Raw genomic sequence first — 24,434 nt, forward strand, 5'->3', positions numbered from 1 at the left:
TGTGCGAAACTCTGCTGAGCCGTGACGGAGAGGCGCTGCGGAAGTGTGCCGGGCAGCCATATATCGCTAATCGAGGTTCGTAAATCAATTAGCGGGAGTCACGGCTGATAACAAACGTCACAAATACATGAACGGAATCTTGAACGATTATGGTTTTCATAAAAGCATTATTTTGTCAAAGGATTTGCTTAAATTAATAAGAGAAGCATTACCTGGAAAGCACACACACACACACACACACACACACACACACATGCTTCTTTGACTTTTTAAACAGGAAGGCTGTGATGTAGAAAAATAAAGCTGTAGTCCTATTTTTGTACCTAGCACGCCTGAAAAAAAGTAAATGTGTTTGTGTACCTCTTTTGATTTAGTCAACCTTATTCTTAAGTGCATCAGTAGCTGTGTACCCTTCATTTCACATCTGACCCCATTTATTAAAAAAAGTTTTAACACCGCTCCAAAAGTTTGAGTGTGTGGTACTGCCACAGGCACTATTTATAGGTACTGATCCAAAAATACACTCCATGTTTTATTATTATGGCACCTGTATTTACCATAGGTACCGTTCAGACTGGTCGCATTTGTGGCATTGGAGATTGTTCAGGTTCAGAAGGCATGTAAAACAACCCAGGTTTCATCCCTGATACCCTCTTAGATGAAGGCTCTCAAGCTTTTGGATTGGGAAGACCTCTGCCTAAGGCCTTGGAGACCCATTCTTAGTCAGGGTACACAATACTGGGCTAGATAGACCAATGCTATGAGGATGAGCAAGGAACATCACGTGCTCAAAGAGGAGCTTGTTTGACAAAAGTTTCCAAAGGCGAAACAATAAATGAAATGTAGATGACCTTCCAAAGTTCTTCATGCTGTGGCACGGAATGTTCCCCACATATTAAGGTTCCTACTAGCCAAGGAGGAGCTCCTTTTGGTCCCCCAGTGGGTGTGACTCATGGGGTGGTGATATAAGGCAAGGCCTTCTCGGCGATGGTGGTGCCCCAGTTATGTCCATGGCTTGGTTACACAGCTAGAGGAGATCTTTTAGTCCAATTTCTTCTGCTTGCTGTACTGTGTTTTATTGTATGTTGGTTTTAATTATTGTTACATGTTGATTTTGTGTGTTTTGTATTTGTTAATCACGTTAATAATAATAATAATAATGGCCACCAATCAATGGCAAGCGCTGAGTTGTTTGGTTTCTCCTTTTCGTACAGCTGCCTGAGAAACGTCCCACATTTTGCCATCTGCTTTCTCTCATTGAACCACACAGAGAAGATGACAAGCACTGAAGGATTGTCCAGCCTTTTCTTTTGTGAGCCCTTGCGCTAATGCCATCTCTAAAATCTGGTTTGGAAACTCTTACCCCAATGATTTATTAAACCAGTGAAACGGCTAAAAGATGAATAAAATAAATGGCATGAGAAACACATATTGAATTTTTATTTAAATATTCATGGGTTGTTTTTCTTCTTCAGATTACAGCTTTGTTATCAGTTCTAAAGGCTGCTGAGGATCTGTAGTAGAATGCAGTTTGCATATAGCAGTAGAGATGGGAAGGCCTGGAAAAAAACTGGAAAAATTGAAAAAACAACAACAGTCCCGAGCCCCGTCCCCCCCCCCCCCGTTTTCCCCCAAAACCAGTTTTTTCCTAGAAAAATTGAAAATATTAGTTTGATATAATTTGAATATTCCACACACTCCCCCCCCCATTTTTTCCAGGGGGGAAACGGCTTTGGGGGAAAAAAGTGGGAAAACCTGGTTTTCCCGGGGGGGGGGGGGTTCCAGGCCTTCCCATCTCTAAATAGCAGTAACATTTAGTTAGAAACATCTGCTTGTACACAACAATCAGATTATTGTATCATGAATCTATTACTCCTGATCTATACAGTTTTGCAATAGTTACCCAAGATGTGAGATAATCTTAGAAAAATCTTTACCAGTGTTCTTTTGGACTTTTTCATACCCATGTCTCTAGTTAAGCTAAAACCAAATCTCTGCAGCAGTGGATATTAGAATAAAAGGAAAACAGTTCTTACAATTGGATTTAAAATAAAAATAAGTGCTTCAAGGTTAACACATAACTAGCTCCAATGGCTTTTATAAAAACAAAAGACGTTTCAAGCTTGCTACCCAGTTGACTGTCTTATACTGACATCCACTATATCAGCATTTGGTTTGGATAAAAACTCATGGAAGACTGTTGAAAACAAGAGTTTAGAATGGAGACAATACCTAGTTGCACCTAAATGAATGGCAGGTTCTCAGCAATATTTCCAGATGTTTCCCCCTGTTTGCAACCATGCCCATAAGGGTTTCTTCCTGGGGCAAATGGCCACTCCCAGTGAGGGGCAGGGAGATTATTATCAGGGGAAAGGGCATGCGCTGTTATTTTTGCAAACATCTGAAGAGAGAAGACATCTAATTACAGATTGACTGTCTCCCATAGCTGGGGCTATTTTGCCTTGATCAAGACTCCTGCCCTTCTAGGTTTCTAGGACTGGATTTCAGGATGTTGCACTCAGATATCCTGGAGCAAGAGCCACATGTACAATGCTGAAGAGATGGTTGGTATTATAAGTGTTGAGGGTACCTATTACTTGTTGGAGGGGCTGAGTAGCTCATTTGTCCATTGGGCCTGGAAGGGTAGGTCTCTGGTTCATGCCTTCTCTGCTGAAAACAGGTGATTGATTCTGCCTAAATGTGAACACCAGCAATCAGTTCTGCACTAGGTGCTCACATGTGCTCTGTCCATCTGCCTCTGCATACACAGAGCCTTTATATTTTTTAAAACACAGTCCAAAGCAATACAGTTCCGTGTGTTGTATTGCTGGCATTGACACACAGTGATAAATAAGACATATATTAGCTTTTCTGGTTTCCTTCTTAGAATGCTGTTTCAGATCCAAATGCGTGATTGTCTTTTCCAACTTCTTCATATGGATTGACTGCTGCAGTTTGGACTAACTGGTTTTCTGCTGCTCTTCTGCGAATTAAGAAAAAATATTTTTGAGTTTCCGCTATAAAAGCCATGAACATGTGCACACACAACAAAGGGGAAACTTTTACTAGAGAAAAAGCAATGTTATACTTAATATGAGCTGTATATATATTCTGACAAACACCTACGTTCAATAGGCTGATTCAATTCACTAACAGGGACTGAAAACAATAGAATTTTCAGTTTGCAGATTCGGGTCAAAACTTGGTTCCTTTATATTTTCCCAGCTCTTACATCAGGGATGGCCAATGTGCTCCACTGTAAATACTGTGGACTCAACTCCCATTCGCCTTTGCCAGTATAGCCAGTTATCATAAATGATGGGTAAAAGGTAAAGGGACCCCTGACCATTAGGTCCAGTTGTGGCCGACTCTGGGGTTGCGGCGCTCATCTCGCTTTATTGGCCGAGGGAGCCGGCGTTTGTCCGCAGACAGCTTCCGGGTCATGTGGCCAGCATGACTAAGCTGCTTCTGGTGAACCAGAGCAGCACACGGAAACGCCGTTTACCTTCCTGCCGGAGTGGTACCTATTTATCTACTTGCACTTTGATATGCTTTCGAACTGCTAGGTTGGCAGGAGCAGGACCGAGCAATGGGAGCTCACCCCGTTGCGGAGATTCGAACCGCTGACCTTCTGATCAGCAAGTCCTAGGCTCTGTGGTTTAACCCACAGTGCCACCCATATAAATGATGGGAGTTGATGGTAAATAACATCCCGAGAGCACACAACAGAGAGGTGCAGAACAGAGTTATTTTGTACAGTGTAAGAGAGATGCACTGTCTATAAAACATCACTTACTTTCTTCGGTTCCTCTGCCCTGTGATGATCAAGGTGATAATTCCAACCACTACAAGACCCATGATGATTCCAAAAAGTATAAGCCATATGGTGACTGGGGGTTCGTAAGGTGTTGCCAGTGTTGGAGGAATACCAACAAATTCCAGAGTTTGGTCATCCAGTTGGAAAGCTTCATTGATGCGTCCTCGAGACAATCTGCCAAATAAAGGGGTGGGTGGGAATCTAATTACAGTGTAAACAAGGATTCACCTTAAAAATATTTCCTGTCTCTCTACTAAAATGTGAAGCTGGTCTGATGTGAAAAAGCATGCAACATGTAAAAGAAAAAAAGGAAAGGTGAAAAAAATGGCTTAAATGTTTACATATTTCTAGTGTCGTTCTTATCCTCTTCACTATTGTCTCTTGGTTTTCTGCAATTGACTGCAAAGTTGACTGCAATTTCCCCACTTTCAACTGGTTTATTTAGTTAAATCATGCTCTGACATTATGTTTGAATCCAAGGGTGCCTGCCAATCCGGTATTTGAAATTGCAGGTGGAAGCTGATTTAAAAGCTGAATTTGTATTAACTATGGTTTGTCATTTCTACTGAATTCATGGGAAATTGACAAACCATGTTTGCTTACACTTATTTCTACTGGGTTTATTTAACAATATAGAAGTAAGCCTTACTGAGTTCAGTGGAACTTATTTCCAGATAAGTGAATGTAGGATTGAAGCCAGGCATATATTGTAAGTCGCCCCCCCCCCCAAATATCCCCAATATTCCAGCTTCTACACTCTCGCTTCTTCCATTTCACTTGCAAGCTAATTCCTTGCAATGCAAAAATTTCACCTGATTGCGGCTTCCACTTGAGATTTGGGAACAAAGTCTGTGACATTAGTGCCATTATTGGGCATGCTGACAGTAAAAACGAAGGAGATTCGTGGCGTCACATCACCTACATGGACATTCGTTGATCTGATGGGGAGAAAAATGTCTTTAGTACAAGAATTACAAGCTTGAAAAAAACCATGCAGATATTTCTGAATATGCTGTCCTAGAGATCTCCATATTTGTCATTGGAATATATTGATTGTACACATAGATTACCTAATGGTTTCATATACACAGGTAACTTAGGCAAATTATTCAATTAGCCATCAACCCAAACATACATCTTCCACCTGAGAAGTGTCCAACTTAAGTCACATTTTATACGGCTACGAGATCTTAGCAAGACGAAAGTCACTGGTTTAAAACTCTCATTGCATGTGGCAAAACGTTTTACAAAATCTATGCAGTTCAATTGGTGTGGGGTTTTTTTAATGTGCACAATGTATTGATATACCATTTTAAGGGTCTTCCCCCAGCAAAAATCAATGTATGGTTAAGTGTGATGGTGGTCTCCTAGGCTCACAGCTGCCTTATACCACGTCAGACCATTGTTTCATCTGGCTCAGGGGTGGCTAACCTTTTCCAGCCTGAGGGCCAAACTCATCTCTTCCCAGCCCTTTGGAGACCACAGCCCAGTGGTGCCTGTTGATACTCTACATTCTCACACAAGCACATAGCTTCCCTCTTCTGCTGATCCCTGCAAATCAGCATAGAAGAGGGGGTTATTATCACCCCTCATCAAATGATTGATCTAATGACTGGAAAGAGAGTCTCATTTGGGCTGTATCTGCTTTATCCCCCCCTTTTTTGTTGACATCAAAATCAGTGGAGTCTTGGGGCAGGAGATAAAAACTTGCAAGAGGGTGGTTAGCTCCACCTGGTCTACAGTGACTTTGACATTCCAATATCTCAGACAGAAATCTATGTCTGCTCTACCTGCAAATGTCAGAGGCTTTTTACATGCAAAGCATGTGTTCTACCACTAAGCTATGGGCCTTCTGTTTTCCACTAGCACAAGAAACAGGGCCGTCTTACCCATAGACGCTAGGGGTGCAGGGCACCCGGGCGCCAGGCTCTCAGGGGCGCCAGGCTGAGAGTCCGGGGCCCGAGAGTTGAGTCTGGGGAAGAGCCCGCCTGTCGGTCAGAGCACTGCAGCTGGTTCTTCTGCTGTGGGCAGCTCTGCGCCGTGAGTTCGGGGGCGACCAAGCCAGCGAGACACTGAGGTGGCCAGCCGGCTCCACCCTCCTGCGCGCCTGGGACTGGGCAACCGGGGGAGGTGCACCGGGTGGATCTTTGCACCCTGGCGCCACATATGCTTAAGACAGCCCTGACAAGAACACTAAAAAGTTCGCAGAATTTGCTTCCTCTTGGCTGCTATAAAAAGTATAATGCAGTACCAGAGGGGCACCTAACCCTTTTAGGTAAATTCTGAATGTTCCCAGGGCACTGAAGTATGTGCATTTTCCTATTTTGAAAACTGGTTGTGATATTGTTGGGGGGGGGGTCTGGAACTCTCTCAGGTGCTGCGTAGCAATTGCCCACAGCAAAGCTAAATGAAAAAAAAAGTAACTTACTGAAATGCTATGCTTTCATTTTGGTAGTACTTCCTCATGGCATAGGCAATTGTTGCCTTGAATAAATACATTTCGTTGTCATTCCACGGGTACTGCAAATTCAAAATAATAGTCCAATTGACTTAGGCTCAGTCACCTAGTAACTCTTTTGAAACAGATGGACTCTGCAAGGAGTAACACTCTGCCTTAATATGATTTATGTATAGCATACTTTTGGCTAATAAATCAAACATATGATTAACTTCTTGTGCTATATAGGGAAATGGATAAATGGTAAAATTAAGAACTAGAAGCTTAAATCACATTTCTGTTCCCAGTGAGAATAGTGTACAAATATCCATTATAACGGGGGGAGAACGTGCAAAAATGCACATTGTTAGGCAAAACAGCATACAGAAAGGTGAATATAAGCAGAAATGCATATAGAAATGGGTCTGAATTTTCATGAGAACTTTTTTTAAAATACAGAAGTCAGGCCAACTGAAAATAAGACTAGACAAATGAAGAACATAAGAGGGAACCATCCATCTCTAGGGAACATTGCCTCTGCTGTCCTAAGCCAATCTAGTCTGCATCACACTTGGAGTAGGCTAGTATCCTGCTAGTTGCTTCATCTCCACTCCTGACCTTCAGAGTTCACCCCTGTGGTTATAAAGTGCATACCTTTTTCTGGAGATGGAAACAAACATTAAATACAGAAATAAGATGGTAGAGATGTACGTATAGACAAATTACATTTGAAGCAGAGTTATTATTAGGGTCGTGCTGAGCATGTGGAACGGCAAAAGAGGAAAAGGAGACTGAGCAATGATTGTTCCCCTCACTATAGTTTGTATTGTTCATTCATCACTGTTCATTTTTGAAAACGTCCTCACCGCTCCCATCCTGAACTGCCTTTCTTTTAACACTTTGATAACAGAGCTTGAAATCATATTTGAACTTGGATTGGCTTTTGAACATTTTACGTTACCAGGATATCGATTCTGTGGCCATTTTAAATTGGTTCCCCCCCAGCTTGGGGCAGCACTGAGCAATTTCACAGAGCCTGCGGCCCTCCAGATGTGGTTGGACTCCCATGAGCCTCATCCAGCATGCTTTTCCGGGCAATGCTGGGTCCGCAGGGCATCCAAGTCACTGTATCTCTTCCAGCTGAAAGGTGCCCAGGAGGAATGCGGCAGGCCCACTGCTACCCGGGAATGATCTACCCTTCCCGCCCTCCCCTAGCTCCAACACTGTGTTCATGTTATTTCATAAGATATCATCATAAGATCATCTTCCTGTGAATTCACTCACTGCATTGCTTCCCAGTGCTGTTTTCAAGCTGATCCTCACTTTGATTGCATAATCAGAATCTGGATTAAAATGAAGTAAAACAAACAAGTCTTGACACAGAATTCCAAACTTATTTCCATAACATACACATAGCTAACGCTTAAAAAAAGAGCACTGTCGGTGTTTTGATAGCTTGTGTACAACAACAACATATATCATTATTATACGGAGATGGTTGCATGTTTGGTTCTGGTCATAGATGCCCAATGTACATCTTGCCACTAGTTAATGCTGCATCCATCAGCAGAGACCACATGCTAGGGTACAAATATATTGTAGAGTTTTATCAACGCTAGACACTTTCGTGTGACCTGACCTACTAATTCTCATTACTTCTGAGCCCATCTCTGCCTTGATTTTTGAGAGTGGTTCCGTTAATGCTTCACCTCAATCTCCAATCACTGATCTCCTCTTAAATAGACCCCTACGGTGCTGAAGTTTGGTTGGCCTGTACCAGGAGTGCCCTGTGGAACTCCTTGCCACTAGAAGTCCATCAGCGGGAATCCAACCTGCCTTCTTTTAGATCCCTTTCGAAAAGTGACATTCAGATGAGCCTTTAAACATGAATATGTTTTTACCACCCAGTAATTTATGGTGTTTTCATGGATGTTTTTTACTGATTTTTTAATATTGATCTTACTGTAACTTTGTGTTGCATTCCGCCTTGCTGTATTTTTAATGGATCCCCCCCCCCTTTTTTTTTTGTATACCACAATTTCCCAGCCTTTGAGGCAATGGGATCGATCTGTCTATCCTTGAAAATTGCTGGTGGAGTTGTTGCTTTTCTCAGTGCTCTCCATGGGATGATCGAACAGTGGGGAAAGGTGGCGAAGGCAAGAACTAGTTGTGCACATACAACTCGCACCACCGATGCAACATGAACCTACATGGAGTCCAGGCTGTATCCCAGCCAATCCGTCTGCCGGCGTTCTCTTTCTCCAGCCACAACCGCAGAGGCTGAAAGTAGTGGAGCAATGGTGTTGCATTCATTGTCTTCTCTCCTGTCACGGATTCTAATGCCTCGGTCCAAGGCCGTGATCTTCCTAAGGCAAGCATGGCCCTATGGTTTATAAAGAAGTAAGCATGAAACACCATCCACATGCATGCTGTTGTGTGACTGCCAAGACCACAAGGTGGCACCATATAGAGAGGATGGACCGAAATGAAATTCTCAACTAAAAATGAAGCCTGTACTTTCTCTTAACTCTATATCATGGGTAGGCAAACTACGGCCCGGGGGCCAGAGCTGGCCCAATAGCCTTCTCAAGCCGGCCCGCGGACAGCATGTTTTTACATGAGTAGAATGTGCCCCTTTATTTAAAAGGCATCTCTGGGTTATTTGCGGGGCATAGGAATTCGTTCATTTCCCCCCCCAAAAAAAAAATATATAGTCCAGCTCCCCACAAGGTCTGAGGGACAGTGGACCGGCCCCCAGCTGAAAAAGTTTGCTGGCCCCTGCTCTATATCCTGGATTTCCCCTGCTCTGCTGGGTCCTGCCCACCTTTCAATCCATTAGTGTTACTGTGACACCTGGTGGTCAGTTTCTTTTTTGGTATTATCCAAGCCAAGTGAAACTTGAAGTGACCACCTATCAGCTGATAGGCAGTCCACCAGATGGGTGCAATGACTGAGGTCCCCTGCACAAAGCAGGCTTTACGTTACCATCTATCAACTATATATGCTTCTGACTTCAAGCTATTTAACAATAGGAACAATAAAAAGTCTCTCTCTGCATGTCTGGCTGCTGAAATGAAGGATGCTTGTGGGGTGGGGAAGCCAAGAGTGGATCTCCGTTATTCTGGTGACAAAAACAAACTCTTGGACAAAATGTGTACTCAGTGGTAGCTTTACTTTAAAATAAAAAAATTAAAATCTAAGCATACGTCTGCCCCACTGAGCCAGTATGCAAACATGTGGCTCCAGTTAGTGATCTCAAGAGATCTAATATAAAAAAAACCAACAAAGTGTATCCCAAAGCCTGCAAGTCTGCCCATTCCTACCATAAGGCATCTGGGCAAGAGGAGGAAATTGCAGAGGAGAGAAGGTTTAATTATTCTCTTATCATCTGCTGATTTCTCTGCTGGAAGCTAAGTCCTCCCAGCTCTCCTTTGCAAAGCAGCCCAGATTTTCAAGTGGAGGCAGACTGGGGTCCAGTCCATCTCAGAATTTCCCCTAAGGAGAAATTAAAATATAGGGCATGTTTTCTTTCCAAGTTTTATGCAGTATTTTGTTACCCCAGCTTGTCACCAGCTGCTGTGGAATTAGTAATGTCACATTTGTAAAGTTCATCTGTGTGGCCTGCAGCTTTGCAAAGTGCTTCTTGAAACTGGAACTGGTAAATTGTCCTCGTATAATATCTAGAGAGAGAGAGAGAGAAGGGGAAAGGGGACAAATCATTTGTCAGGGCTTAAATCAGGCATAGGTCAGCAACAATAACAAAAAACAATAAATCACCTGAGTTAATCTTTATTCAAGGAAACAAACCACAGCTCAAGTCTAGTGGTCTCAGCACCTGGACATTGGTGAACTTACACATCCCTGTCAACACCTGGGTTTTTTAAACTGGGCAATGGAGAATAGTGAAGAGATGGGGATGCAAATGGAATGAGTAGAAGTCTAATGGCAGCTGTATTGTCCTTAATTTAGGAACATAGGAAGCAGCTGTATACCAAGCCAGTTCATTTGTCCAGCTGTCTCAGTACCATTTGCTCTGACTGGTGGCAGGTATTCAGGGAGGTGTTTTTCCTAGCTCTATGTGGAGCCCCCAGAAACTGAGCCCGAGACCTTCAGCAGGTGCTGAAGTGAGAACAGAAATTGCTAAGAAAGAGCTCTGGTGGTTGAGTGCCAGCTGAACTGGAGGCGAAACAGGCTGACCAAGAAACCGGGGGGGGGGGGGGACGGGGACCGGCATGATCAGGGAGACTTCAACGTTGCAAAAGTACAAAATATAAAAAATAGCCTTATGGTGGAACCACCTCCAGAAATTGTCCAGTGAGGACTGGGCATGTGTAGTAGCTACAGAATGCTGAGTGTCAGTTAGAAAACAAAAATGCATAAAAGGGAGAGGGCAGCAGAATGTTTTCTGGAACCCTGAACAGGAGTCTATTCAGAGGATACGCTGCCACATTTTGTTGTCAGACCCACTCTTTGTATTCTAAAAAGCAATCTATACAATAGCAGAGGGTTTTTTGGTTTGTTTAATAACTAGTAAACCACAGAGCCTAGGGCTTGCTGTTCAGAAGGTCGCGATTCGAATCCCTGCAACGGGGTGAGCTCCCGTTGCTCGGTCCCTGCTCCTGCCAACCTAGCAGTTCGAAAGCACGTCAAGTGCAAGTAGATAAATAGGTACCGCCCTGGCAGGAAGGTAAATGGCGTTTCCATGCGCTGCTCTGGTTCGCCAGAAGTGGCTTAGTCATGCTGGCCACATGACCTGGAAGCTGGCTCCCTCGGCCAATAAAGCAAGATGAGCGCTGCAACCCCAGGGTCGGCCACGACTGGACCTAATGGTCAGGGGTCCCTTTACCTTTTTAAGGTCAAATAACAGGAGTAAGGGGCTCATTTGACATACCTTATGAAAGAGTAGTCATTGGCTACATGGAAAAGAGCTGCAGGGTCACAGTATTCCTCATCGTGGGGCACCGGTTCCACGACACCTACTATCTCTCGCCTGCAGAGAAGAGCAATGTCAGGAGTTTTCATCAGTATTTGAGATGGAAGTGAGGTTTAAAGGCATGAGCATCTCCGATAGATTGAAGTGTATTGAAGCAGCCCTCCTTTACAGCAGTACTTTTGCCAGTACTCTGAGGTACATTGACTGTGAAGGTGTTTTTGTGGGAACTCCACCTCTCCTGTTTGCGTTTGACCTAACTGTGCTGCTTTTGACTGGAATTGTTTTATTTGTTTTTTAAGAAATTATTCTACTTTGTATTGTTGTAACCCACCCTGGAACCTTCTCTTGTAGGTCAGGTATGAAACAAACAAACAAGAATAAAGATCAGGGAGCCTTCAGGCCTGCCTGATAAACTCCCTTTATTTATTAGTTTCAAAGCACTATAAAAATTCATAAGCAACCTTTACATAACAAGGGGTATTGGCTGGAATTGTCTTGCCATTTTTTTTAATCATGAAAGCAGAACTTACGGGACTTCCTTGTATTTGGAGTACCTCCCCCCCCCCCCCCATCAATGTATGATATCCATTATTTGATTTGGGAATTTGACTTGTCAACAGATTTTTAATAAACTTGTACTTGCTTCATCTGCCACCATTTTTTCATCCATTGTTCTTTTGGAATTTCACCGGAAAATACCATCCACCTCCATTTCTCTAGCATGTAAGTGAAAGGCAACGTTCCAACAATAGTGAGCGCTTGCTTCAGCAGGAAGTTTATATCCGTCTCTGGAAAAGAGCACAGCCAACTGACAGGATGAAGGGAGAATTTAACTTCTGAGAGCTGCCAATTCAAATTTTCATTGCAGTTCTAATCCTGCAAAGCAAAGGCTGGTGAAAACCACCCCCAATCCCCTCAACGAAGCTTCTATGCTTGGAATGAAGAAGAAGCAGTGCCTTGGTTGGCTTTTCGCTTCTCCATTCCTCCCAATTTCTTTTCTTTTTTTGAGTAGTGGCTTTTAGCTTCCTAGCCTGAAGGCTGGATTTGGCTTATTAACTATCATTGTAAGGCACTCTGAGAAAAACATTTGTGGTTGAAGAGTGCAGTAAAAATACTTTAAATAAAAATAAATAGGAGTACTGGCCCTTGTGACTGTTATTGCTTATCATTTGATTCAAAAAGGCTGTAGGGGAACAATTCACGAATGCTTAAAATCGTGCTTAAAATGTATGTTTTAAACAGATCTATATGTATATAGTTTAAATTCCATCGGTGTTTAATTGCATTTAAATGATTGCCTTTTCTATGTTTTTAGCAGTTCTTGTTTTTAATCTGCAAGCCATGAAGGAAAAAGGTGGCGTTTAAATAAATATATGATGATGATACACAGGGAAATGTTTAAAAAGCAACAGAAAAGGGTGAGAGGTTAATAAATTGCCAAAGAACAAATAATTAATTTCAAAACACAAACTAAGCAATATTGTTATAATACTGAAAATGTTTTGAAATCTACACTTTATTGAAGTATTGCAAATTGCTCCCAATATTTTTACTACAGTCACACCGCTTTGTTGTGAACATTTTGTACCAAAATGGCTGACATCAACATTGTCCTGGCATAACCAACTCACCACTGTCTTCTTGAAAGGAGGACTCCAGAAGGCCGAGAGATTTCAAATGTTTGGGGGTGGCTGCAGAAAGGGACATGATCTCTCCTACAGCTTCATGGAAGCCTTCGTTTGCACCGCTTCTTAGCAGATAAGAAAGGTTGGCATAGGCCATATCGTATTCAATGTGCCCCATTTCGTGGTGTGCTGTCAGGAAGTCATCCATTGTCACTTTGGTGCACATCTTGATCCTGCAGACAAATACAGTTCAGACAAAACTGCATCAGTTTTTTGGGTAATGCTTTGATTGGCTGTCCAGAGGAATCAGGTGCCCTCACCATCAATTTAATCTTTTATGGGCAAGCTCTAAATTGGGTTCCTTATGGATTTTAGACCTAGAAATTGCTGTTCCTAGTGGGTGGGTGGGTGAGAAAGTCCCTACAGTGCACTCAGGGCAGATTAAAAAATACTTTATTTGCTGACACATAGTGATTTTACTGCTCAGTAAGCAGACATAGGTTTCCCACATCCAAATGCAAACCCCTTATTTCCTTATCTTACCATTTCTTTATCTTTTATATAAATGGAAGGACAACTGTCATATCAGGACTTAACAATATGTAGGGGAGCTTCCAGCCCTATAAGCACCTGTGTTTTCATTTTCCTGTGGTCTGTCTGCAAATGCTCCATAGGAACAAGTAGGGGGGAAATCTTAGGGCCTTCCAGTACCTGTAGTCTCCTTTCCCCATATCCCAAGCTGTGGGGTGACAGACAACTTTCCTGCCATCACCGGGTTCCACAAGCATAGAATTGTTCCAGAAACCTTCGGTCATTTCAAAGAGTCCAACTGAGACGAAGAAACTTTCTGCAGCTTTAAATATGGTTGTTACATTCCAGTTCTGAAAAAAAGTCAGAATTTAGGCATTAACTATTATTAATATCTTAAATGCTAAGCGGTATCTCTTTCTATTTTGTTACTATTCTAGAGTAAAGACTGCATTGGCTTCAGCAACCTCCTATTTTATGCAGTTCTCTGGCTCAGCTAATCTGGTGAGTTTATAACCCTTTACAATGATGATGATTAATTTTTAATTATTTATACCCCCGCCCATCTAGTATTTACATTAAGTAACATGGTCAGCGAATAGCCATGGCTTGCCTAGAAGTCATTACTCTTGAGTAAAACATGTCAAAGAATTGAGGGGCAGGACTGATTAGTCCTAAGAAAAGGAAAAGGAAGACATCAGAGGCATAAGAATGTATTAGAAGACATCAACCATATGTGTCTGGCTTAGCCTTAAAAGCAGCAGATGCCAATACACAGCTCTAAAGGAAAGTGTGACAGTTACACAAGATGTACATGCAACAAAAAGGTTGTAATTTTGGATACTCTGTTCCATTTCCTCTCCCACCTGTTTTTCTGTTTCCTCTCCTAACAGTCAACCAGCATTCTGTGGTTACTGAGCAAGCTCAGGCTTCATTGGCTAGGTTGTTGTTGTTGTTTGAGGGGAGGGCGAATTCTCTTAGCAGGAATAAGAAAACTATGGCCCTCCGGGTGTTGCTGGACTACAAATCCTATCATTCCAGACCATTGGCCAAGCAATGTAATAATGAAGATAATGATAATGAAAATAGTAATAGTAATATTCTGGCTGGGGATGATGGGAGTTGGAGTCCAACAACATCTGAAGGGGCATAGGTTCTCCATCTTTGAGGGTGTGTTCCCCAGATGTTTTGTATTTTTGCAAATTGTGGGGTTTTCCCAATTCGATACTTTCCTCTTGTTACTACATAAGCATCAGCACTCTGAGAACTGAGATATACTATAAAGACTAATAAATGCTAATGGCATAGTCATAAGATCATGAATTTGCCTTTCAGAGCTGAAGTCCAGGGTGAAAATCCATGTTCCTAAACTGCAACGTATTAGTTTGAGCATAATCAGTTGACAATTTGTGCGTATCCTACCTTCTCCACCATGGCAGAAGATACATCAATATTTGGTTTATTTGGATAAGGAACCATTAAGGGGTATAAATTTGTCCAAAACCTACCCCACATGTCACCTTCAACAGAAAAAGCAGAATTACAAATAAATTAAAAAATTATAAGCTATAAGCTGCAAGTTGGGTCCTAGAGAGACCCATGCCTGGCTTTCAGTGCAACAGCCATGGCTACTAAATCAACATTTCCATACCAAGTAAATGAGCAGGAAGACATCCATTTGGGTCAACGCGGTTTGAGGTATAGGTCTTCTGGAGATTATGCCTTACATAGGCATGCAGCTGCTCATACAAAGGTTTTATCTGGGAAAAAAACCACAGGGAGGAGCTCTATTTATTTTTTCACATTTTGTGTTATTTCATTCATGTTTCCATTTTGGAGAGCTTGAAAAATAATAATCCCATTTGTTGCCCTTCCTCCCAACAATATGGGGGAAAGTAGGTTAGGCTGGAGCATGGCTCAGTTTCACCCTCTGAGCTTCATAACTGCTGCCTTTCCTTGAGTGTGTTAATGATTTGCATGATTCAGAGAAGCTTTCTGATAGCAAACTGACTAAAGTCATATTTTGAATGAACCAGGCCTCTGTACAGAAAAACATAACAAACCAAAAACGAAACCCACCCCACGCTCCGAAATGTAATCTTACTTCTTCAAATGTACGCTCCACATCAACAATCAGCTGGTCACTACTGTACTGATACTCTGCTGGAAATTTTATTTCATAATCTCCTCTCCAGTAAGCTCCATAGTCAGCATAACCTGAAAAGCAGCCAAACAATCAGTCATCATAACCAGATTAACATAAAGCACATTTTGCAGGCTCTGATCCAATACAACTCCAAATTAATACTGGTTGTGTTAAAATATGTGGAGATCTCTTTGTGCCTGTTAAGGATGATATATTATACACAATCAGCCCTGAGTGCTCACTGGAAGGACAGATCCTGAAGCTGAGACTCCAATACTTTGGCCACCTCATGAGAAGAGAAGACTCCCTGGAAAAGACCCTGATGTTGGGAAAGATGGAGGGCACAAGGAGAAGGGGATGACAGAGGATGAGATGGTTGGACAGTGTTCTTGAATCTACCAGCATGAGTTTGACCAAACTGCGGGAGGCATTGGAAGACAGGAGTGCCTGGCATGCTCTGGTCCATGAGGTCACGAAGAGTCGGACACGACTAAACGACTAAACAACAACATTATACACAATAATCAAATAAGTCCCCATTTTAAATATCATGGCCCTGGGCAAAGATAATGAATTGTTAATTGTTGTTTGCACTGTGTTGTGTCGCTCTGAACACAGGATACCAAGGTTTAAGTTTCCACACTTTTAAGAACAATATGGAAAAATAGGAGATCAGACCATGACTGGTTTAGAAAGCATGTCATCATAGTAATTAAGACGAGGGTTGGACTAAATGACCTTCCAGATGGTTAATGGGCCTGAACACTACTGGCATATTTTCTGTTAGGTAAATAAGAGGTGATGCGTTGTCATGGGGAAAAATAAATACTATGCTAATGGCTTTTAATGCCCAGCAAATATCCAAATGGGATTCCCCTCTCCCCAATAAGGAATGGGGTAACCCAACTTGGTGCCTGTGTAAAAAGGTCAGCCTCAAGTTTTGTGCTTGGAAGAGGAATGAGACAGAGAAAGGGCAGAGTCACAGAACTGAACCTTTGCTTGTTCCCCTAGAAAGCTGTTGTGGGATCACTGGATTTGGGATTTGTCTGCTGAAGTGTTAAACAATGCGCCTCCATCTATGCTCAGCCTGTATATTTGCAGATGAATGACAATATTAGAAAACGCTATAAGCCTTCTTATAGAAAACTGAATGCTGGTAAACTTTGCACCCTTGAAGATGATTTACCAATATATTTTATTTTAAAAATTATATCCTGAACTTCTAGTGGGGAAAAAATACCACTCAGGGTGGCTTACTTCTAACATATAGCAATGTTTCACAACACAATATAAAACAAATTGCCCAAAAAGAAAAGATACTTGGAGAATTGGGGGATATGTAACTACTGTATATACAAGCCTAGCAATCTATGAAAAGGAAGAATAATTGGGGTATTCAACAAACTTAAAAATTCTAGTGTGCAGCCTCATCATATGCCACTGTAAACATGGCTTCAAGTAAGAGAAATAATTTAATTTCCTGCTGGTTATCACATGTACGTGGGGAGACATTTTCGTGAATTGCAACTTACCATTCCCTCTTGCAACCTCATTCTTCAGTTGGACATAACTTTCATATAAAGGCCTCATCTTCTTGCCAACATCAGCTCTCCAGCCTTGCCAAGCCCATAGTCTTTCTAAGTAATTGGTGCTGACAGCCATGGTTTCATCCAAACCTGTCACCATAAAAGCATACACTGAAGCGGAAACAGTGTGGCAGATGGACAAACAGTCTGCCCTGGTATAACGCAGCTTCCTATATGGAAGGACCACACATTACATGGCAGCAAAGCTGGACATGCCACCAAGTGTCCTTTCCGTAAGGAGCTACAGCCAGCCAACCCTCAGTGATGGAGATACCTGCACAAGTAGGTCCAAAAACATATTCATCCCAATAAAAGGTTGCAGGTTTAAGAGTTCAGTGGATGTGAGAGGCAAAAAAAGGGAGAACATAGATTTGCCAAGTTATAGCTATTCATTGTAATAGGTCTACTCTGAGTACCACTCTGCATCCCGCCAGCTCTTTCGCTGTGGGGCTTGCCAAGTCACTTCCTCATGGTGTAGTGGTTAAGAGCGGTAGATTCGTAATCTGGGGGACCGGGTTCGCGTCTCCCCTCCTCCACACACAGCTGCTGGGTGACCTTGGGCTAGTCACACTTCTGTGAAGTGTTTGTTGTGGGGGAGGAAGGGAAAGGAGAATGTTAGCCGCTTTGAGACTCCTTCAGGTAGTGATAACGCGGGATATCAAATCCAAATCCAAACTCTCATAGCTGCCCCTTCAGTCTATGTCCTCCCTCTGGGTCACTAGGATTCTCACCCTGTGTTCTGCCCCAGCTCTCCTACTTGGTTCCACTTACACCAGATGGCCTTATGGAGAAGTGATGCTTATCATGAAATACAGAATTCCTTTCTCATCAGTTTTACTATTGTTTCAGCAGTAAAAAGGTAAAAGGTAAAGGACCCCTGGACAGATAAGTCCAGTCAAAGGCGACTATGGGGTTGCTGCAGGAGAAGCTTGTTGTTTATACCATACCTGGTTCCAGGGGGAAGCACTTAAAAGGATCATCTGGTTTGCACACAGTCCCGGTACTATAGATGGTACTCATTTTGTTTAAAACAGCACTGAGCTGCAATTTAAATAAGAAAACTATTAAAAAGAGATCACAGCACTGCTTTATTTATCCAAAAGGTGGCAGTGGTGTAGGTTAAGGTTACCAGACATCCCTGTTTCCCGGGGACAGTCCCCGGATTTACAAATCAGTCCCCATACAAAAGTTGAAAAGTGTCCCCGGATTCATTGGAAAAAACCCTGGTAGGTGGATCAAGGATTTGAATGAACCGATGTTGAAACACCAGCCCTGCAAATAAATTCAGCAGGGCTGTAAGCTGACAATTTATTTATTTTTTACTAGGCAATTTGCTAACAAGCATGATGGGTAGCTTGAAACAAAAGAAGAACTCTCTTCCACTTTCCTGCCTGGATAGAGGTGGTTCGTTCTTAAAACAAATAACCAGGCAAGTGGCTTTCTAAAGGTCTTTAAAAATACTAATGGAAACATAACATGCGGTGACATGAAGAGTTATAGCCCCTTGTGCTTGCACGTGTCTCTGTCAACTGGATTGGCAGAACCATTTTGCCAGCGTCACTCAGCAGCCTGTGCTTGTGGTCTGCCCACCCCATTCTTAGCTTTAGAATCACAGCTGACAGGGAAGCTTGCCTCATTGTATTACTTCAGATACAGAATTAATCCCTCTGGCTCCTCACTCCTAGCTCTATGATAGACCATGACCAGCGGGATTGCTTGATCCAGCCAATGGGAAGAATAGCGGGGGAACTGATGAAAGTCACAGTCCTTTTACCAGTGTGTGTGTGTGTGTGTGTGTGTGTGTGTGTGTGTGTGTGTTACAAAATAGCAGTGGTAATGTTGTTTTAAAAGGAATGGGTAACAATCTATCCTTCTGACAGGAAGCAATAAATGCCTCATTGACAACAGAATCCTGCACGTTGCTCTGAAATCCCACAGAGTTCAATGGGGCTTGCTTTCAGGTAAGTGTGTTTCGGATCGCAGCCTAAGGCTGTGATCCTAAGCACATCTACCTGAGTGTAAGCCTCATTAAATACTTTGATAAGGACTAGAGAATTATATATATTGCTGTACGGCATTGCGGTTTACAAGTGATAGCAAAAGAGCCCTAAGAATCAGTTTTGGTTTCTCGCAGTTTCCCATTCTTAAGCAGGGACTGCACATTAAAAAAATAAAAAAATAAAATGAAGGAAATTATGGACTGAAATAGTCATTTTGCAAACTGAAAAGTACTTGTTTGCAGTTTTCCAGCATGGTTTGTCATGAATGTGTGTAAGTTTCCATAACAGCACATAGTTTATATTACCAGAGAATGAATTAACAACAACAATTATTTTGTAACCACCACGTAATGAATTGCTTTCAACAGGGACGTTTAGCAACATACTTGGCCTTGTTTTTCTTGAGGCAATACAGATGACCCTTTGCTCTGTAGAGACTGAAGTTGGAGTCTGAGAGCGTAATCAGAAAAGTCATCCACATTGAAACGGCTGGCATTTTGGGAGACCTCTTCATAGAACTCTGACCATCTGGAGCCCGCTGCATTCTGGAAAAGATCCATTTGAATTATGGATTATACATTTGCAGGAAAGTTTGGCATGCCTAGAATGTTGGAACAGACGAAGGGGCCATAGCATTGGGGGTAGAAAACCTCTTTGCCTGCAGGAGGTCACAGGTTTAATCCCTGGGATCTTCAGGTAGGACTGGTGGGAAAACACTTCCCCTGAAACCCTGAGGAGGATCTGCCAGTCAGCGCAGACAGAACTGAGCTGGATAGAGTGCCTCAAAACTTTTGTAGGCGCAAAGAGTATTGAAACTGAGATTATGTATGACTGCCCCAATAGCAATGTGAGCACAAATCATCATGGATGTGCAATAAAAAGGAGGGGCCATGGAGCACAAGTAAGGTCTGAATCTCTGTGTTTGTTAAAGCTGATGTGTCACTTCTTTTAAGTGATAAAAGAGTTGCTGTTAATCTACTGCAGTCTCTGACATTCATTAAGCAGGGTCAAAAGAGTGTCCTTTCTGGGCTAAGCTGTCCTTTGTTCCTGGCGAAGTGTAAAATTATTCTCTGCCTTTCTCTTGGAACTCACTCTGCACCTTCCCCTACCCTCCAACATTTCTCCAATGAAAATCAGGACATCCTATTCCATTATTATTATTATTATTATTATTATTATTATTATTATTATTATTTCCCGCCTATCTGACTGGTTTGCCCCAGCCACGCTGGGTATGTTTCCAACATATAGAAAAACACAATAAAACATTAAACATTTTTTAAAAACACTTCCCTATACAGGGCTGCCTTCAGAGGTTACTTATCTCCTTGCCTCGAGGGCCACATAACTTAATACCCTCCAACATTTATCTGATGAAATCAGGGATGTCCTAAGGAAAAAACAGGACATTCCAGGATAAAAATCAGAAACTGGGACAGGCTTCTTTAAATCTGGAAGTGTCCCTGGAAAATAGGGACATTTGGAAGATCTGCCTTCCTCTCGGTCCCATCTAGAACTGCTCATTATGCCAGTATTTTTATACTATAAAATTATTGGTGTTGACAGAAAGGGAGCCAAAATATTGCAATTGAATAACAAGGAGGTCTGTACATGCTCAGGGGACTCCTTTTATTTCTACAAGAGTGCATTGATCTTGCTGTAGAAAGCATAAAAAACCCCTCAAGGGCTAGCTGCCACTAACAAAGATAGCCCAATGATGACTGAGCGTGCACAGTAGCCATGGATCGCTACTTATGTCGTAGGGTTGCCATATTTTGAAGAACAAAAAAGAGAGGATACATTTGCCAACTTCTGCTTTGAACTATGGATCGCTATGACGATTACCTACCCATGAAAAAAAGGATCTGTCCTGGAAAAAGAGGGCATATGGCAACTCTATATGTACACATCAAGTGTTCCAGATGCGTGTTGGATATAATTTCCAAAACCAATAAAGATGGGAAGGGAGAGAGAGATTCCAATTTCTGGGTCAGCAGCTGATGCATGAATATATTCATTTATTTATTTATTAAATTTGTATACCGCCCTTCGTCCAAAGATCACAGGGCGGTTCACAACACAAAAATACAAAATGAGAACACAAAGTGCATAATAAAAACAAGAACAAGAACAAACCAATAACCCCCTCTCCTACAGACACTTTATTCTATTTATTCATAAGATTTGTATGTGTGTATATAGGGACGCGGGTGGCGCTGTGGGTAAAACCTCAGTGCCTAGGGCTTGCCGATCGCATGGTCGGCGGTTCGAATCCCTGCGGCGGGGTGAGCTCCCGTCTTTCGGTCCCAGCTCCTGCCCACCTAGCAGTTCGAAAGCACGCTTAAGTGCAAGTAGATAAATAGGTACCGCTTTATAGCGGGAAGGTAAACAGCGTTTCCGTGTGCTGCGCTGGTGCTGGCTCACCAGAGCAGCTTTGTCACACTGGCCACGTGACCCGGAAGTGTCTCCGGACAGCGCTGGCTCCCGGCCTCTTAAGTGAGATGAGCGCACAACCTTTATGTGTGTGTGTATATATGATTCACTGAGCATAAAATCAGTGGCTACAAGACACAATGACTATGTTTTACCTCCACTGTTGGAGGCAATAGGTCTCTGAATACTAGTGGCTTGGAATCACAGGTGGGAAGAGCACTGAGCACTTCAGGTTCCCATGGGAATCTGGTTGGCCACTGTGAGACACTGTGAGAACACAAATTCTGGGCTAGATGGGCCTTTGGCCTGACTCAGCACGCTTCTGTTAGGTTTTTATATTGAAATGGAAATTTATGTTGCTAAACTTGTAGGTATTTCATTAGCAATCAAAATACAGTGGTACCTCGGGTTAAGAACTTAATTCTTTCTGGAGGTCTGTTCTTAACCTGAAACTGTTCTTAACCTGAAGCACCACTTCAGCTAATGGGGCCTCCCGCTGCCACCACGCCGCCACTGCACGATTTCTGTTCTCATCCTGAAGCAAAGTTCTTAACCTGAGGTAATATTTCTGGGTTAGCAGATTCTGTAACCTGAAGCGTATGTAACCTGAAAGGTACCACTGTAGAGGGGGGAAATGTGCCAAACTAAAACTGCCCTATGTCAAATGCAGTCAAAAATTCCAAACTAGAAATTAAATTGGGAGATACAAAACTGAAAGCAGAGGGACTGTGTTCATAAATAGCAGCACAGATCTAGTGAAATGAATGTCACAAAACATTATTCCCAGAATAATTTACAAAAGAATGACGGGGACTCGGCTCGATTTAAAAGAGAAGGCAGCTATCATGGTCCCCATTTATTCACTGATGGCATTTAAACCATTTTACCACATGGCCTTAAGATGGATTCTGATTTTAGATGGCTATATAATGGAACTTGTACAGCGATAACAGGCTGAGATATAGCCAGCCACCAATGTTTGCTGAAAACAGATACTGGAAAGAAATCTTCAAATTATTCTTAACAAATTTCCAAAGGTAAGAGATGTTTGACACACAACTTAGCAAGTTATTAAAAGCTCATTCCTATTGGAAGCAGTGGAATGGGATTCATTTAACAGCCAATGGCTCACAACTAATGTGAATCTTATTTTAGTGAATTTGCTCCCCCCCCCCCAAGACTAACATTTGCAGGATTGTGCTTGACGGCTGCTGAGGTGGCAACTTAAGTTTTATCTTTAGAAGTTGAGAGGTACACATGGGGCAGGAAACTGTAGCTGAGATCCTTCTTGAAGCTTGAGTAATTAGTTTGTCTTCCATTATGGGGAATTCTAAAAAGGACACAATTATATTTTTTTTTTAAAAAAAGTTCTACCTAATGATTAAGAATAAATAAATAATTTATTTCTGGTGCCCACCTGGAAATGGGTTTCAGTCTCAATTCATGCAAGCCACAAAATGGGCATATTGGAAAAGTACTCAGTCAGTATATAATGTTTAAACCCACCCTATAATAATAATAATAATAATAATAATAATAATAATAATAATAATAATAATTTGTATTTCTACCCCACCTTTTTCTTCATGGCGCTCAAGGTGGTGTACAAGATTCTCCCCCTCTTAATTTACCGGTAATGCCCACAACAGCCCTGTGAGGTAGGTTAGGCTGAGAGGCAGTGACTGTCCCAAGGTCACCCAGTGAGCTTCCAGGATTCGAACCCCAGCCTCCCATGTCCTAGTCTGTCTCTCTAGTCTCTACACCACACTGGCATCCTACCTAAACAGGCTTAGTCCTTTATTTCATTCACCATTCCAACTTATTTATAGTACTGTATATTGTTTTATCTTTTCAATGCTTCCGTTCATTTCCTAAACACAATAAGAAACACTAGTCAAAGGTACCCACCATCTTTCTGGCATTCTCGTCCGTGATGTTGGTGTTATAATTCCATGAAGCAAGTGAATTTTCATAAGACAGGTCTTCTGCACGGGCATTAAATTGCATCAGAAAATCTGTAGCCTCTTGAACCACATCCCCTGTTACAGTCTGAAGAGCCAAGCTCCAGATAAGGCAGAGTTGGGCCAACATAATTCCTCTTGGGCCAAGAAATACCAAATGAACGAGGTTCCTTCAAGAAGGCTTCCTTATTAGCACTTGTCTCATCAGCCTTCAGATGTAGGTTGGGCAAAGAGGCAGAATCCTATCTACTGGGCATTTTATACCTTTAAACTAGCAAAAAGGCAGACCCTAGGATAGGTGTGTAGGTATTTGTTTTTTTAAAAAAATAAAAAATTCAGTATGCAAAAGTGAATAATTAACTTTGGAGAAGCATAATTACCTGTAGTGTTTTATGGCTTTCTTTTGAAAGGCTTTTACTTATAGTTAATATTTCCCCAACATCCTGTCAATGATAACAGCTAGTTATCATCTGTCCTGTCAGATTTTCGGAGCTTGGGAAACTTGCGAATTTTTACAGATATCTGAGAACATGTTTCAGAACAAGAATAAACATCTGCAGCCAAAGATTGGTCTTGCTCCAATATGTAGACTTCAGTGTCATCACAACAGACCTCGTCGCAGTGGACTTGGCTGTGAGGCCTCCTCCAGCTTGCCCTCTCGTCCTTCTCACCATTTCCTCTTTCCTCTACACCGGGGTGGGGGGGTTCTCTGTCCTAAGGGGGAGAGTAAGCCTCTCTATTCAGCCCTCAGGCCACAACTCCTCCCCACCTCACACTCCTAACTTCTCGCTTCTTCCTCAAATGCTTGCGCTTGGAAGGAATGTATCCTTCAACTGTGAAAACCTCTCTCTCTCTCTCTCTCTCTCTCTCTCTCTCTCTGTGTGTGTGTGTGTGTAAAATCTTTGACTTTTCCATGACTAGAATATGGCCTACAGCTCAAAGTCAGAAGCCACATCTAATGATGTTGC

At 42.2% G+C, this 24,434-nt stretch overlaps 2 protein-coding genes across 3 annotated transcripts in view; one reads left to right on the plus strand and one right to left on the minus strand.

The window, feature by feature from the left end:
- Positions 1-1,425, plus strand: part of BMX (BMX non-receptor tyrosine kinase) — a 29,994-nt gene extending 28,569 nt beyond the window's left edge. For both annotated transcript variants that reach the window (XM_083501941.1, XM_083501942.1), the window contains exon 19: positions 1,215-1,425. In XM_083501941.1, coding sequence (XP_083358067.1) covers positions 1,215-1,289 — 75 coding nt within the window. In that variant the 3' untranslated portion in view covers positions 1,290-1,425. The remainder of the gene's footprint in view (positions 1-1,214) is intronic.
- ACE2 (angiotensin converting enzyme 2) lies at positions 1,414-23,769 on the minus strand. The gene is made up of 18 exons (XM_083501877.1): positions 23,414-23,769; positions 19,459-19,617; positions 18,020-18,113; positions 17,019-17,162; positions 15,445-15,557; positions 14,992-15,100; positions 14,763-14,860; positions 13,524-13,693; positions 12,819-13,045; positions 11,831-11,975; positions 11,146-11,244; positions 9,812-9,934; positions 8,465-8,637; positions 7,539-7,597; positions 6,246-6,337; positions 4,630-4,755; positions 3,797-3,991; positions 1,414-2,983 (listed from the first exon to the last, which is right to left on the minus strand). The coding sequence occupies exons 1-18, from the start codon at positions 23,594-23,596 to the stop codon at positions 2,884-2,886; spliced, it is 2,409 nt and encodes an 802-aa protein (XP_083358003.1). The 5' UTR covers positions 23,597-23,769; the 3' UTR covers positions 1,414-2,883.
- Between the last annotated feature and the right edge of the window lie 665 nt (positions 23,770-24,434).

Source organism: Podarcis liolepis, assembly GCF_965112155.1.
Source record: "Podarcis liolepis genome assembly, chromosome: 4".
Lineage (NCBI taxonomy): Eukaryota > Metazoa > Chordata > Lepidosauria > Squamata > Lacertidae > Podarcis > Podarcis liolepis.